At 37.7% G+C, this 17,137-nt stretch overlaps 1 protein-coding gene across 3 annotated transcripts in view; it reads left to right on the forward strand.

Annotated features, from left to right (window-relative positions):
* The window catches only part of ARMC9 (armadillo repeat containing 9), a 52,296-nt gene extending 35,753 nt beyond the window's left edge, over positions 1–16,543 (forward strand). For 2 of the 3 annotated variants that reach the window (XM_059822569.1, XM_059822570.1), the window contains 9 exons: positions 97–187; positions 1,082–1,205; positions 3,132–3,271; positions 4,086–4,162; positions 6,118–6,192; positions 7,278–7,368; positions 8,682–8,737; positions 15,560–15,664; positions 16,424–16,543. In XM_059822569.1, the coding sequence (XP_059678552.1) occupies positions 97–187; positions 1,082–1,205; positions 3,132–3,271; positions 4,086–4,162; positions 6,118–6,192; positions 7,278–7,368; positions 8,682–8,737; positions 15,560–15,664; positions 16,424–16,543 (879 nt within the window). The remainder of the gene's footprint in view (positions 1–96; positions 188–1,081; positions 1,206–3,131; positions 3,272–4,085; positions 4,163–6,117; positions 6,193–7,277; positions 7,369–8,681; positions 8,738–15,559; positions 15,665–16,423) is intronic. The other variant, XM_059822571.1, reaches the window with a different exon arrangement.
* The last annotated feature ends 594 nt before the right edge of the window (positions 16,544–17,137 follow it).

Below are 17,137 nucleotides of genomic sequence, written 5' to 3' on the forward strand. Positions count from 1 at the left end.
GTGAAAATTTAATGAAGCTTTCAAAACATTATAGAAGACTAACTTTGTTTTTTCCTGTTTTGGTGAGTTTTTATTAATGTTTGCTTTCTTTTTCAGAGAAGTGTCCTCAAATTATTACATTCTAAGAGTGAGGTAGTCAGACAGTATATGGCAAGGCTCATCAATGCTTTTGCTTCACTCGCAGAAGGTAAGAGATTTGCTGGGAAAAAAGAAAAAAAGAAAGGCTGGCTTATAGGTACCTAACAATTGCATGTCACTGCATGTGGAAATTTAGAGCCTTATTTGCACCCTTTTTCTAGGGATTCACTGTCTTTCGTTACATGCATTCAAAACAGTTTTTCAGTATCTGGAAAGTTTTCATTTTGACTCTGTATGTTCATCACTTGTGACTTCTTTTGGTGATTTGTGGTCTATGTGGGAACTTACCCAAGTGCTGCCTTTAATAGAGTCTTCAGTCTTTTCATGAGGGTTAAAAAAAAAAAAAAGAAAAAAAAGAAGAAAAATTTCCATTGATTAAAGGTCCTGTAGGCAGACCTGCTACCAGGCTGTGCAACAGTAGTTAGTGCAGCTGCTCTTGTATCTTCCTTGTCCTCACCTGAATAAATCTTTGTGCATCGCTGCTGTTTGGTTGCATATATATGCAGCTTGGTATCTCTGCCTGTCCCAAATTAGCCCTTGTTTGGTGCTACTTAAGGAGCTACCTATTGCTAGGAACTGAAATCCCATTCAAAGTCAATAGCAGTAGGGCACCTAACTTTCCTGAGCTCTTTGGACATCTCTGCTGTTTGCCTAGAGTATACAAAACTGTGATAGATCAGAAAGTATGTACTGAAAGAGGAATAGTGGATTCTGTGTGGTACTAACTTGGCAAGTGGGGGCCTTTAATGCCCCAAGTGGCTGGATTGAATGCAACTGGTCTGCTAGACAACTCATTTGTGCAGGTTCGTTTGGGTCTGGGCACAAGATTGTGGCTTGTCAAGAAGAAACTGAGGTCAATCCTGCTTACTTTTCCAAGGGGAGGGAGCTTTTCTGTCATAAGCTGGTATCTCAGCATCTGTTCTTTCATCACTTTTTGCACCAGGTCGTGTCTACCTTTCTCAGAACCCAACATTGCTGCGAATGCTGGAGGAGAGACTGAAAGCTGAAGACAAGGATTCCCTTACATGGGAGAATGTTCTGGGGGCTCTGCAGAAATTCAGCCTCAGGTGATGAAAGCACAGCATGCGGTGGTGACAGCAGGAGAGGAAATGCAGGCTAGTTAGGCTCTGTTCAGGGAGGAAAGAAGAGCACTTGATTTTCCCATAACAATCATCAGAACCTCTGACGACTGATGAAAGCAGTGTCCTTTATTATGAAGGAGAACTCAGTTTTGCTGACTGAATAAACCTCACTTCCTACCGGCTGTCCAGACTAAAGTAAATGTACATCTGCCATAGCCTTGTGTGCTTTATACATATTCCTGAATTGAACAAAGTGAAAATCTTAATGTAGAAAGTTCTGAAGATCCTACACAGAAAAAAAGAGTTGCATTACATTCCAAAGCATAAGGTTTTCATTATCCTTTCTGCAAACATTTTTCAGGGATTCCATCCTCATCCTGTTGATCCTCTTTCCTGGAGCTGTCTATGCATGGGCTGTCTTGTTTCTTACTTTTGCATTAGCAGTCTGACTGAAATGCCCACCGCAAAAGAAATACCATGCAAAAGCAGTAAAGGGCATGATGTTGCTCCCATTTATCAAATAAATATGATCTAGGAACTCTGTTTTCACAGTACACAGGAGGAATATACAGCCCTGAATAGTTAATTAAATGTGAGGAGGTAGATGGATGTGTTTAGCTCTTATTATTTTCATTAATTTTTCTTCTAAATTAAGACTGCAAGTGTTGGGTTTTTTTCTATTTGTTTGTTTGGGCTTGTTGAAGAATGAGGGCTGCTTTTGGATTTGCCTTATTTAGAACTTGTCTGGATGAAGCACATGTAAATGTGCTTTGGGTAAAATTCTGGACTGCTTCCTGACAGGATACCTGATATATATTTGAGATGAAAGAGAATAAATCTTCATACCTTACTGCTTGAAATCCTAAACCAATCTTAGAGAAAATTATTTTTCTATTAAAGCAGTTGTTGATAGTACAAGTTAATTTGAATTTTGGGGCCTAGGCACTAAGCTACTAAAAATTTGAAAGTTTTTTTACTTTCTAAAAAAATTACAGTTAATCTTATAGAAGGTTAATTCCAGATACTTGACCTGAGGAACTCTTTTAATGTGTGGTCAGATGCTCCCTTATTTTGCTCAGTCCATGCCATAGACCTACTGCAAGATCCAGGACTGAGAAAGTGTATGAGCTTTCAAGTGTAATTCAAATCCCAAGTACAAACACCAGGAAAATATCTGCTTTGATCTTTGTAATTTAGACTTATTGCCCATTGGAAATAATGTGATTAAAAATTGTGTTCTTCAGTAAGACCTCTCTACCAGTATATACTGCTTTTTTTAATTGTAAAGTGAGGAATTTCTCTTGTAGGAGATCACAGTTGACCACCTGGCATTTTATTCCATGTACTTCAAGGGCAACTACAGGTTGAGATAAAAGAATACGTGATTTAATAATCTCTAGAGAAAAGAGCAAATAGATTTAAGCAAAAAATCTCATTTGTCAAATGAACAGTATGAAAGTGCTATAGTGCTATGGCTACCTACAGCAGAAGAATTAATTAATTTGTTTTATGGGTCTGTTGTGTGTAGCTGGCATTTTTTACCAATTTTAAGACAATTGAAAGTGCAATTTTAGGTGGAGTTAGAAGCCTTAGAAAACAAGGAAGAAACTTACCTCAGCAGTTTGCAGGTTTAGAAACAAAACAAAACAGAAAAAAACCCCAACCCACCCAACAACGTTTTAGTTCTCTAACCCTATGGGACTCTGCATCTTCAATTTCTTCAGGCTTTGTTAATTCCTTAGTTTAATTGATTCTGCCAAAATGGGTAGTTCGGGTTTTTTTTCCTGGCAGGCTAGTGTATAGCAGGTAGATGAAGTAGGGTTTTAATGTGCTTATATTAGCTATAAATATATTTGAAAGCTATTTGTGATGTGGTCTGATTATTGTGGGCTTTTTGTTTTTTAACCCTAGGCGTGCACTGCAGTCGGCAATGATCAAAGATGGGCTCATTTTCTGGCTGGTTGATGTTCTAACAGATACAGATTGCCTGTCTGATTACACGCTGGAGTATTCTGTTGCCTTGCTCATGAATCTTTGTCTGCGGAGTGCAGGTGTCTTACATTTTGAATTACAGCCTTATTCCAAGAAATGGATAGGGAAGATTGTGAATTCTTTTTTCTGATCTACCTGGATACTTTCAGTTGACTATAATTAGTAGCAGGGGCTCACATAACCAGAGATATTTGAGTGTTATAACCAGTGCTTTTAAGCAGATCTCTTCCACAAGAATCCCAGACTATGGAGGTTAGCTTGACCAAAATCTAAAGAATTAAGAAAACAGTTAATCAATGGAACCCTCTAAGATTTGATTCTTTTTTTGTATCCGTATGTGAGGACTGCCATTCCTACATTCCAGGCCGACTTTTCAAAGGACACTTTTACTTGTGTAAGAGATTTGTTTGTATAAAAGAAAGTCAGAACTGAGTTGATCAGTAATGGCAAGGAGCTTAACTTTCACCTTGTGGAGTGAAATACTTGCATGCTCCGCTTCTACAACGCAGAGATTCCCCCCAAGAAAATAAGGTCCTGTCTATGTCCAAGAGACTTAAAATAAGCTTAAAGTAAGTTTTCTTTTAAAAAGGAAAGTAAGGTAAGGGTGAAAAATCAACTGCTTGCCATAAGCAAAATAACATCTATGTTAAACTATTTTAAATCCCTTTGTGTTGCATCCTGTCCAAGATTACAACTGTATAAATCCATAGTTACTCCATTGATTTCAGTTCAGTTATGCTGAGCAGCATTTGGCAGGGACAAGGAACAGTATTGCTCTGTGTAAATTATATTTAGTACTGATTTTAAGAAGTAAGCAGCTTGCTCTGATCTGTTATTTTTTTTTAAGCATATTTATGTTTTCTCCCTTTGCAGGGAAGAAAATGTGTGCAAGGATTGCAAACCATATGCTTAAAGTTCTCTCTGATCTTCTTGGCCACGAGAATCATGAGGTATTTGTACCGCAAACTTTGGGTTGAGGAAAAGGTGGAAAGAAAAATTAAAGATAAAAAAAAGCAAGAAAGGAAGAAATGGAAAAAAGTAAATTGGTTTTGTTTCCCTTGTTAGGCCCTCATGTAATTAAATTGTGTGAACTTTTCCTAAAATTCATAATTATGGAAAATTTTTTTCGTTGGGCATTGGTCTTTCTAGACATAATTATGTCTTCTTTTTTAACAAATGTTGGCAGCTAAGAATGAAAGTCTTTTAGATGCGTAGTTATCATGTAGTCCATGTGCCTTCTTGATTGCAGTTTCTGGTGCTGTTTAAATGTCATCTCACACCAAATCATCTCAAGCTTAACTAGTTCATCAGATGAACAATGTGTGGTGCAAGCCATTATGCAAAACATCAGGTGCAAAGAAGCAAATTTGCTGGTATTTTTAAGGAATATTATAAGAAAGCAATACACCTGTGACATTCAAACCCTAATATCTCTTAGTCTACAACTTAATTTAACCTGCCACTTAACCCTTTTGTGGTTCAAGTTTCTTTTCTGTCTCCAGACACACTTGCATCTTAGATGCTAAATTAAACTACCTCAGAGGAAAATGCTAAAAATTACTAGTTATTTCTACCTAATGCTTTTCAACACATCACTCTGATATCTGTTGTCTGCTATATAAAGCATTGCTTCAGCTCTCTCTGCAGAGGGTCACTTCTTTAACCATGGAGTAAAATTTAAGGCAGGAGAAAATGCAGGCAAATATTGTATGAAGTTGAAGTCATAGGGAGGCAGAATTTTTACCAGGGTATTCTAGATTGATTCCTTGATGATTGTGCAAGGTGCAACAAAGTATAAACTCTGGTATCTCATGTTTATATACTATGATTGTATCATCAGGTTTTGTGTTTCTCACTTAAACTGAAAATAGAGAATAAATTTTAATGGAGTGTTTACTCTGCATTTTGTGAATTCATTAGAAGGTGTAGATCAGTTCTTTACTAGCACTGTTTTGATTAAGATGAAACTTGGCATACCTTTATTGAACTGTTTCGCTAGCTGTGTTTTTATGAATCATGAGAGTGAATACAATAGATACTAACACAAAATAACATCCCAGTGACTAGACTGAATGTTTAGAAAATGCTATCATTCTGTTGAAGTCTGCCTTAGAATGGCCTTGAAATTTCTCTCAGAGGGTGCATTCTTACAACCTAGTTTGCACCAGCGCAGCTGATAGAAGTTTTGTTGTCAAAGTCGAAGGTAGAAGGCAATGTTCTTGGGTGCCAGAGGAATTTTCTGAGAAGCTGTGGAATCCTTGTGTAAATCCCAGTCCCTTATCTTTCCTTGCTTCCACTGCTCCCAGCCTAGCTCATTGTTCGTTTTTCCAAGGGTATAGATAGAGGATGACTGAAAATGTTAGAGCTCCAACAGTAACTGGCCAGTACAAAGGGTCACATAAGTGCTGATAAAACTAGTTTGACAGATCTGGTGGCTTTCACTAACCATAATACAGAGCTTTCATGCTAGCTGATTTTTTTTTTTTTTTTCCTCTGCTGAGGGACAGTAACAGGCAGAGTGAGAGGATGTTTGAAGCTGCTACAGTCTTTATCATCCTGCCTCAGGCTACAATGCTTGAAGCCTGTCTTGAGCTCATGCTGACACAGTTTTGTCCCTGCTCTTTGTCCTATTTTTTTTAGGGCTAGGTCAATTTGCAAAAGTACATTTTCAGAAGGGGGGGGGAGATCTATACGCAGCAGTACTGATTTAGATCAACCATATCACAGTATATTTGCATCCTAAAAGTCCACTGCTTCCCAAGTGGGAATTTTTGCAAGAGCAGGCTAGCCTGATTAAACTCTCTGAACATAGTTGTTCTACACCTTCACTCTTAAATTTTGCTTGTAGTTAACTGGGGTGAATGTGGGAGTTTTTCGTAGTGGTATGACTATTTCTTCCTCTTAGATACAACCATATGTGAATGGAGCACTGTATAGCATTCTTGCCATCCCTTCTGTCCGAGAAGAAGCCAGAGCAATGGTAAGAAGTGCTGCTTTGCATAGCACAAAGATCAACACATATGCCAAAGGCACACAGGTACCTTTTGAGCAGTGTGCAGCAGGGTTGTGAGGTAGGAACGATGGCATTTGAGAAGGGAATCCACAAGAGGCCCTCCACCTTTGATATTCGGGCAGGTATGAATGTATGTCTCAAACACTTTTCCCATATTTGCTGGTCTTTTCCCAGAAGTAGAGCCCCAGCAGTGTGAAGGATTCTATCTAAACTATAAATTACTGGTGTTATTTTAGAATAGTGTTGTCCATCTAGCATTTCGTAAACTGGATGTGGCCCAGCTGACTTGCTACTTCTTCCCCTTATTTAACTCATTCTGTACCAGCGAATAGCCACTAAAAGGGTAAGTTCCTCTTGCTGCTTTTGTTTCTGTGGGGTATAGACATGGTTAGCTGGGGAAGGCAGCAGGGGGAAGGTTTTAGCCTAACTAGGAATTGATCTCCTGTGAAAGTTAGTCTAATGGTAATGAATGTGTTTTGACTTCTGGATTTGAGAAAGCCATTCCTGGGATAGCAGTGTATCTTTATATCTTAAGGATTAACCTAGAGAATTATGCAGACATAATTGTTGTCAGATGTTTTACCTCACAAAGCACAGAGGATTGCCAGTCATCTTAAATTATTAAAAACACAACATCAAGCCTATAAGGACCCACAAAGAGAGAAACTGGGTTTAAAAGAAGGTCAAAGTTGGTCCTGCTTTTTGCTTTCCTTCTCTGAACCTTGCACTGTTGTTATCTGTGCATGCAAATTTGCCCTTTTCTGTTCACTACAGTGTACTGAGTTCAGAAGGCAGAAGCAGCAGATCTATTGTAAAAATTTGCTGTTCATCATGGATACTTCTGTAGTTTAAACCTAGAAGCAATCTAGACAGCATATTTCTTTTGTCTTTGGGAAGCGTATGGACAAAACGGAGTGCTTAGAGCTGGACACAGTGGTTTGTTTCACACTACCTTTGTTTTTCCTGACAAAACAATGACATTTTAGCTAACAAAATTCTGTCACTGTGGTCACATGAAGTACTAATCTAGCAATGTTTTCCACTACATCCAGGGAATGGAAGAAATTCTGCGCTGCTTTATCAAGGAAGGAAATGCAGAGATGATCCGACAGATTGAATTTATTATCAAGCAGCTCAATTCAGGTCAGAAGAACAGATGCAGCTATCTGAGCTGTAAATCTTTCACAAAAGCCATAAGAAAGCTCATGTTTTTACTTGGCATTGAAACTCTCAAAGAATAACAATAGTGTGATGGTCTGAGAGAGGGTGAATAGTGAATGTCAGGATTTGAATGTCAGATGTATTTTAAAATTTCCTTCTGTGTTAAAATTATAAAAGGCTGAGTAGGTCTCAGTTCCAAAGTTTTGGGACTGTAAATAGAATGACCTTGACTGTTTTCTTTCATGCTGGTGGCCTCACAGTAATGAGAGACTGCTGTCAACTGCAAAAATAAACAGGGGATACAATTTGTAAAGCAAGATTTAGGGACTAAGTCTGTCTCTGCTCACCTCTTGCTCTATTGAGGAGTGTAGCTTTGTTAATCTGAAATGGTTTATCCTGAACAGGGGGCAGAAACCATCCTTTTTGGAGAGTATGTTGATGGGTCCTAGGAGTTGTAGATGCTGTGTTAATACAGAGAAGTATGAGGAGGTGGAATATTTATTGTATTTTCTGTTCCCTATGGCTGAAAGGAAGGCTGAAGAAAGGGAAAGCAAATAATGAAATGAGGTGAATTCTGATTAAATCTTTCTGTACTGTAAAAATAGAACAAGTTTGACTGCTTGCTTTGGCTTTTGGAAAGAGCAGAAGCCACAGCATATCTTATGGTCCTGGCTTGTAAAAGAACAAATAAAGGATGTAAGCATTGTGTTGCCACTATGCAATATTTGTTCATCAAGGTTATAGAATCACTCCTCTTCTACCTGTGGATGGTATTTTTAAAAGTTTTTTTCTGACTGGAAAGTAAAAGTTGAGCATATAGATTTCTAGTATAAGCCTGGCTGCTTTTTTCTAAGGAAATGAGTTTGTCCAAAAGTTACAATACATATTTTATGTGAGTACTATCTTTTTATGTGTAAAAGCAGTATAATATTGAAGTGTTTGTAGGGAGAAGTAGAATCTTTTATTAAAAATTAATTCAAAAATAGACAAACTTGCAAGTACACACACTTTTATTCAGGTCTTGTCAGTAAATACACTGAGACGTCATAGTAGGATTTATGAGAAAAGAACTATTCCAGAGTGTTTCTCTTTCTGCCATTTTCTCAATATGAATTGATTTCAGTGATTTCTAGAATGCTTTATAGGAGTAATTCCAATAGTTGTCCTGAAGAGAATAGGATGTCTATATGAGAAGCAAGCTAAATCTTACTGTTGTAAAAGAGGAACAATAACTAGAGATTCTGTTAAGTTGCACAGGTACTCTTACACCATTTTGTTTTGCTTCTTTCCAGAAGAGCCATTAAATGATAGTATTGTGTCTGATGATGAAGAAGAAGAGGAGGATGAGGAAGTAAGTTCAAAGACCTTCAGGCACCTTTTAGAAAAATCCTTAACCTTCTAGACAGAAAATATTTGTGTCAATAAGCCAGATCTCGGGGTTTTTGGGTGGTGGGTTTCTTTGTTTGGTTTGGTTTTTTTACTTTTATTTAATTACCAGGGTGTATTAAGAAGAAAATTGGATCTATTTCCATTACCTTATCTTCATTTGAAGTCCTACTCTTTTATTTTGGCAAGTCACCACCTCTGTGGTAAATAAAGGATTATAGCTTGAAATAAGTAAAGAGATGAGGAGTTACTGTAGCAGTAGAAATCTTGCTTTCAAGCAGACCCATTTCAGCAGTTAAAAATAATGGAAGCAAATGAACGAGTATATCGCCAGAATAGTTTATAAACAGGTTGTTACTGTTTCGTAAGGTATCATGATCTGTTCAGGGTGTGACTTTTGCTGTTTAGAAGCTTTTTAAAATATATTTAATAAACTGTCTAATGAAGGAAAACAGTAATTACAAATTAAGAAATAAGTCCCATAAGAAGAGAAGAGGAAGAAAAAAAAAGAGAAAGTAAGCATGAGAAACTATGTCTTAGTAAATATAAACTCGTTAGCTGTGTATTTCTAGCTCTCCTAATAAACACATTCTATACCAATACTTCAGCATTTTTTAAGAAGCTGTCTGCATAGAATAATGGGATCCCAGGTATTGACAACAGAGCATATTTGATTATCTAAATTAACAAGCAAAGCAAGGTGTAAATGATGCAAGGGAAATGTTAAACCCAGTCTTCAGTGGTGATGTTGCCATTAGTGCAGGGGGGGCGTTGAAAATATATTGTATAGGCAGTTACACATGGGAGTTTTACCTGAAGGAAGTCTACCACATAGCACTTTTCTTTTATTGAAAAGTCTTGCATGAGAAATTTAGAAGAACAGCTACAGTAGATGTCCTTGGAATAGTGTTTGAACACATTTAGATGGTTGTATATGTGCACATGTGTTTGTATCATGTATCTGCCCTGAAGAGGTCAGTGACATTGAGAGTGATCTCTGCAAAACGTTCTTGTATTAGAAATATTACTGGAGAACATATTTACTGAAAACCAAGTTTTTAGACAAAAAGTAAGTTTTTGTCCTGAACCGACAAAGGATAAAACAACACATAAAACTTATCAAGTCAGTTGTGTCCACATCCTATTACCTTGTTGCACATTAACGCAAATGCTAGTGAACAGTGACAACCATGCTACAGTGTAAAACTTGCCTTGTTCCTGCAGGGTGACTGAGTGCATTTTCAAGTGCATGTTGAGCCTTTATGTTTTAAAAGCAGAGAAAAATGTAAGTATCCCGTTTGTAAAAGGTGTGGTGTGCTCTCAGCTCCATGAAGTGCAGCACCTTGCAGGATCCAGCCTTTGCCTGGCTGTGTCCAGGGAAGTTTTGCACTGGTTGAATTATTTTGCTAGTTTCTGTGTTGTGGCACAGTAGGTGGTGAACACGTGAACAAATTGCCCTTGTGACTTTGCCTAAATGTAGAGCTATGTGGAAATTCTAAGTTTAGAGCTACGAGGAAGTTTTATTTAACAATCGGCTCTCCTCCTTTTGTTCTAAGGGGGTACAGTAAACTGGTTTTTTTTTTCCTAATAAGTTTAGATTGTTGTAATTGTTTCACCTTCTGCAGTCCTGAAATGAGTTTTCAGTAATCTTTCCACTCCTCCCACCCAAAATCAGTGCTTGATATGCAAGATGGGCTTTCTGGGGATTAATCACTATAACTTCCCTTTGTTTAATATGCTGCTTAACACCCTTTAACTGATGTTCCAAGGCTTTGAGTGTCTTAGGTGTATCGTGAGAATCCAAGATGGTGACATTTTTGCTTGAACTCTAGTATACTTTTTTGAAGGATACTGTGTTCTGTTGGGAAAGCACAGAGATAAGGAACTCCTTCATGAAAGGTGTGGCATTAAATTGCATGACAGTGTTGAACACTTTCATTACTTTACCTGTTCTTGGGAATGAAAGGAAGGGGATTTTTCCTGTTCAGTCATACCCCCTAGACAAGTTGCTGCTGCTCACAGTCCCAGCCAAGGCTCTAGGTCAAATCATTTTGAAATGCATTTTTACCGCTGAGCTATCATGTGATTAAAACGAACTTCTGTCACTTCTTATTATTTGACTTAAAAGTAACAGTAAGCTTTTGAAACAGAGAAGTATCTGATTCCAGTTTTTCATTAGCTTTGCCATTATACTAAAAAGAAAAAGTCTCATTAAGCCAATTTTAAAACTGTTTCTAGTGTAATATTTATTGTGGCACATGCTAAATCCTTATTGCTGCTGGGAACTATAATTCTGTTCTGCTGCAAGGAGGCCTGGTTTTATAGTCCCTCGGTTTAGAAAATATTGTATACAAACAGCATGGCAGAAAATGCTACGCAAAATGCATAGTGTTGTTACTTTGTTAAATAAGCAAAGGTTTCTGGGCTCACTGCCTCAATGCTTGGAGCCCTTTTGTATTTTGGAAATGCTGTGAGTTATTGTTCTTTGATGGGGTTCTGTGATAACATCTGATGTTGTGATCTGGCAACAGAAAGTTTTGGAAAACTTTGTCAGAAGTCTTGCCTTTATGTAACTTTTAAAAACTGCTACAGACTGAATGTATTTCAGGATATGTCCATATATTGACGATTTAATAACATGCATTCAAACTGCTTACTGATACTATAGTTTGTTGCTGATCTACTTAATATCAATATTTATACCTTCACAACTTAAAAAACAACAAAAAGACTCTTCTATGCAAACTTAGTTTGTAGGTTTTGCCCCAGCTTTTACTGTTTCCAAGAGCATGCGAAGGTTCCCCATGCTGTTACTATTACCTTTCATGTTTTTTTGCTTTTATCTGTGTTTAATTTAGAGTTGTTGAATTTTGTCTTGGCTTTGAGCAGATCTTGTGATGATGACAACTTTCTTCTAGACACTGCCACCAAGATATGGTTTAGCCTGTTGGAGGATAATTCTGGGATTTCTAAGGGCATCATACACTCAGAAATTTAAGATTCTGTAATGTGTGACATTGGAGCATATAAACTGAATTTGAAAAGTCTCTGTCTATACTGTTATTTAGAAATAAATTGGCTTTCAGGTTTGTCTGCTGACAAATTAACCATTGTAGAGCTCAGGATGCACTGGCTTCTGGAGTACATACCCACCTTCATTATGTTAGCCATCTGGGGTGTGTTGACACCCACAGTCACGGTGCATATTTTCTGGTGCTTAATATTCTCTCGACTGTTCTGTTAAATATTGTTTTAATTTATATTCAATATTTGATCTTTACATTTGCTTTTTATTGGACTTGGACCATCTTTAAAAGCTGCTTGTAAAAGTGAATATGTGATATCGTAGCTCTAATTCAAAAGTTTAGTTACAAACTTGAGCTATATTAGATAACTGTACAGTGATGATTTATCAGATACCCTCTGATCCCCTGTCACTCAGCACCTGGCAATAAAATCAGTAAACTGCAGTGTGAAAATACACTTCAGCTAGAGAGTACATCAAAAGAAAGAGAGCTTAATCACAGACCTAATCGCAGGACTTCAGGTCATTGCGTTAAAGGACTTTGCTGCCAATGTCTGCTGCAGCCTGTGAGTAATGGTGAACAGGGCACCAATTGTGTTATTTCAGCAGTGGAATGATGGCACGTCTGTCAAAGCTCTTTTTCTGTACAAGGAGGCAGAGGAGCGACGTGTTCAGGCTCATTTACCTGGTACGTTAAATAACATCAGGGAGCAAGGTTGGCAGGGAGAGGTACTTTCCAGAAACCAGAAACTGGCATTCTCTGTCTGACAAAATGTGTCAACCAGAATATTGGGGAAGCCAAGTCGACCTGTGAGAAGTTAAATACATCATGCATGCAGAGAGCTGGATGAAAGAGCAGGGTGATGTTCTGACTGTAATGTGTAACACTCTACCCAGGCACAGTGTAGGCAGTCTTCTATAAAGCATCCTTGAAGAAAACTGTTAGCTGTTGATGCTGCATTAACATACCATATAAAAAAAAAATTTCCACCAGACTATTTATAAAGCTCATCTTTGCAACTTCTTAGGTTTTTTTCGAAGTACAGTATATTGTGGAGTTTGGAGTGTCTTTTTTTTTTTGCCTGATACAGATGATTGTTGCCTAGTCTACAAGTGTTTATGTGTATACACACATACATATACACAATACAAGTGTATTATCTGAGGTATTTTTCACACCTACTGGGCTTTCCAGATTATTAGGAGCTGATTGTAACTTATCTTGCCTTGGAGATAAAGGCAGATTGAACATCTTCCTGAGGTCCTATACAACCTTATCTTTTATGACTGAGCGTCTAGAGAATACATCTTTAGGAGGATGAACAGGATTAACAATCTGGTATCTTCAAGGCACTTACAGAAGATCTAGGTTTTTTATTAAATCCATGCATGAACAAATACCTTATGGAAAAATTTTACTCTAAACCTTAGAGCATTGTGTGGGTTATTGGCAGTATTTCTGTAACTGCTTCAGTTGTTCACACACAGGCATTTAATGTCTCTTAAGATTAACTACAGCATCAGAAGCACCTGCACAGGGCTGTCGGATATGACTTGGGACCTGTGAGAGGCTTGTGCCCTTTCAGAGCTGCAGTGGAAGACCAGGCAGGGTATTTCAAAGTAGAACTGGCTGGTGCTGTGGGCTACTAAATTGAGCCCTTGTGTCTCTACTTTTTACCTCTGCTTGATGCCTGTGAGTGAGGAGATGATAAGCAATGAGAATAACTAAATCAAAACAAAAATTACGGTTTTTAAGTCATTTGGTACAGAATTCATTGAACTTGAAAAAAGGCAAGCCTGTAGAGCTCTGGGGAAGCCAACACCTACCTGGTCTGAGTGATGGTAGTCTCGTTATTTTGCACCAGACAAAGACTGAAATCAGAGGGCCATTTCCATTGTAGGAAATACCTTCCCTGTACACACTTCCAATGTTTTTTCCCTCGTGCTGTTTTTGTAGAGCACTGTCCAAGCATCCATATTATTGGCTAATCTTTGTGGCAGAGGGTATTTCTTAGTTTGGCTATTTAAAACTATTTGAGTCTAAATCTCACTAAAGCGAAACTGCTTTTCATTTTCTTTGTGCTTTGGGGCTCATGAAAGTTCAGTGGCCATTGTTTTTAACAGAGTTTATGCCAGGGTCTCTATATTACTATTACAATATATCTTGTTAGAATGATTCATTTACTTTTTCTGACAGTCATTTACTGTCAAAACCTGTTTCAAAAGGAAAGCACATTTTCTTCATCTGGGGTGGGTCTTATTTAGAGTCTCTTGGGCAGCACAGAAGACAATTCTTTTCAGTAGCAAAACACAAGCAAAAATACTATCTTGTTCTTGTATTACTACTTTTGGTTTGCTGGAGGAGTCCCTCAAACTTTAAAATTTGCTGGCTTGTAGATCTGTAGAAGCTGCAGAACTTCCATGAAAGATGAATCACCCATAGTTATACTAGAAATAGGCACAGGAGAGTGAATTCTTGATACTTTTCACTTGAGAGGTTAATTACATTTGTTTTTTGTGGAACAAAGTCAACAGAGGATTGTTGCCTTCTTGTATGATATTTGTATCCTGAAGTACTGATTCCAAGAATTTCATACCAGCCCTATATTGTCAGCTTTAAAGCTTCCTTGCTATCCTGAGTAGCTGCTGCTGCTTCACATTGCTCTAAAAACAGCTGCTGTGGACACTCGTGGTCTCACCTTTCAGGAACTACTGCTTGAGGAGGGGTTTTGAATGCCCAGCAATAAGGATTTTTTTTTTGTCTTGAGTGATTAAAAATTATGCCTCTATTTCTTGAAAATGAGTAATAAAATGTTTTGGGTTTTTTCTTTCTTCTTGGGGATAAACAGCAATAAATTACTTCAGTCTTTTTGTCAAGGTAGAGGGACATACCCCAAAGTGCTGAATATGCATATGGGCATTTCAATCTCATGGAATGCTAGCATTTTGTCAGGAAAGATTATGAATTGTTTTAAGGTCTGTTTACTTTATTTTTACTGCTAGTTATTATAGTCTACCTTAAATTTATGCTGTTATTACTGATGATACTGATACATAACAAGATCCAAGTTTTCTATCAAGTTTCCTACCATCCTCTTTGCTTGAATGATAACTTGCTTGTGCGTTTTTCTTTTTCCTTTTTTCTTTTTTTTTAGAATTTTTTTTAGAATTGTTTTTTCTTAAAACAATGGTAGCCTTTTCTCAGCCTCCAGTGTGGCTGAGAAATACCAAGAGGTTGTTGGGTTTTTTTAGTCTGTTCTCTATGACTAGATTGACATGGGCAGATCTGCAAAAACTACAACTCCAAACTTCATACTGGCTGCTTGTTAAGGACAGAGCATTGCAGCTCTTCAGACTAGCATACAGTGTTCTACAAAGGTACTAATGACTGAGATTTTTCCTGAGCCTTTATTAGGTTAAGCAAGGAATAATTGTTTGGGGTTGGAAATTTGAAGAAGAATGACTTCTGAAATGCATATTGTACTTTTTGGCATAGCATTTGTGGAAAAAGGGGTGGTTTTTTTTTTTCCTTCTCTCAGGATTCTTTAGTTTCTGGTTATATCAAAAGTTTAGGTCAATTTGTCTTTAGGTGTCTGCTTTTTTGGTGGAAAATGCTTGTGCATTACCACTTACATGTGCAGTACTAACAGTAAATTATCTGGACAGTACATATCATCCAACTGACTAATGAAGTGAGAACTAAATTTGAAATGACAACTTCTTGGAACCTGGGCTCAAATAACATGCATGATGCTGTTGCAGGAGGACCATGACATCATGGAGGCTGATCTGGACAAAGATGAGGTTTTGCAGCCTCAACTGGGAGAGCTTGCAGGAGAGAAGCTGCTAACAACTGAGTACTTGGGAGTAAGTACCACTCATTAGGATCTTGAAATAAATAAATTTGCTGGATTAAGTGTTTAATTTCAGTAGTTTAATCACTTTCTAAAATCTTTTCTTCAATTTGTTTCTTGAAGAGATGGGTTCTACCTGCATAGCAGTCCAAATCTTTCACAGTCTGTTTTATTAGCCGCTGTTCACAAGAAATAGAGTAAGTTTGAGAAAGGTAGCTACCCTTTCACAGGAGGTGGTCAGGCTGTGGCTTAATAATAAGCTAAAGGCAGCCTTAGGGTTCTACTACTACATCAGTGACTCTGTGGGCACACAAAGCAAAGTGCTGAGCAAGTTAATACTGGAACACTCTGCTGGTCTGAAATTATTTTGAAAAAAAAAAAAAAAAGTTGAAAAGTTAACTGCTCCTGCAGGCGTTATGCCAGATCAAGTATTGTATGTCTTACCTCAAGCAGCAAAAGCCATTAAGTAAAAAAGCATAAAGTTTGCATGAATGCCATTTAGTGTGCTGTGACTAATTTGAGATAAATGCAACTGTGTGCCTTCTGCATCCTGGAGTCCCTAGGTCTTATCAATCCTGACGATGGAAATGTGACCTGAGATAAGATGTCATGGAACAGCCTACAGTGATTCCAGGCAATTCTATCTAGTGACACCAGAATGCAACTTAGTTTCTGATGCAATGTTTCTGTAGAATTTTCTCTATGGCTCCAGTTACCTGTCTTTCCACTGCATTCTTTTTTTTTTTCTCCATTTCTTTGTCCTGTGTATCAGATAATGACTCATACTCCAAAAACCAAGAAGAAGCTGTTTCCTGGTGTCCATCAGAGTATAGATGAGCCCCTCCAGAGACCTGTGACGCCAGGTTATCACAGAACTGTGTACCTAATGTAAGTCCAAACAAATGAGACCAAGTTGGATTTTAAGCTCCTTTTAAAAAACAAAACAACAACAAAAAACCCAACAGTGCCTGATAAATAAACCTTCCCTACCTAAAAGTGCATTGCCATTGTCATTCCTTAAAGATATTTCAAAAAAAGAAAGGAGAGGAATATTGTAGGCAGAGAAAGGTCCACTGGCTGAGGTCACATACTTGGAATAGTTGAGTAAATGTTTACTGATCAGTTTGATTTAAATTTGCATTATATCCTGCGTGTTCATAGTCCTTTCATCTTTTCATAATATATTCTATTGGTAAGTTGCATGGAGTGTCTAAAATGCCTGGGATCTTCCACTTTATAAAGAAGAAAGTATATTGCTCTGGGGAGATTTGCTAGCCACCCATAAGAGGACAGATTAAAAAGAAAATGGGGAAAACGAAAATCTTGTTATGTTGGATTTCCTGCTTTGGAAGAAATACATTTTCCTGCAGGAGGGTCTGTGACACCTTGCTCTTGGTGTAATTGGGGTCAGAGGTAGAAGGCTGCATTGTAAATGGAATAAAGAAGTCTTACAGTATAGAGCTCCTTGAATATGCTCTGCCTTCTG

Source organism: Gavia stellata, chromosome 11 (genome assembly GCF_030936135.1).
Source record: "Gavia stellata isolate bGavSte3 chromosome 11, bGavSte3.hap2, whole genome shotgun sequence".
Taxonomy (NCBI): domain Eukaryota; kingdom Metazoa; phylum Chordata; class Aves; order Gaviiformes; family Gaviidae; genus Gavia; species Gavia stellata.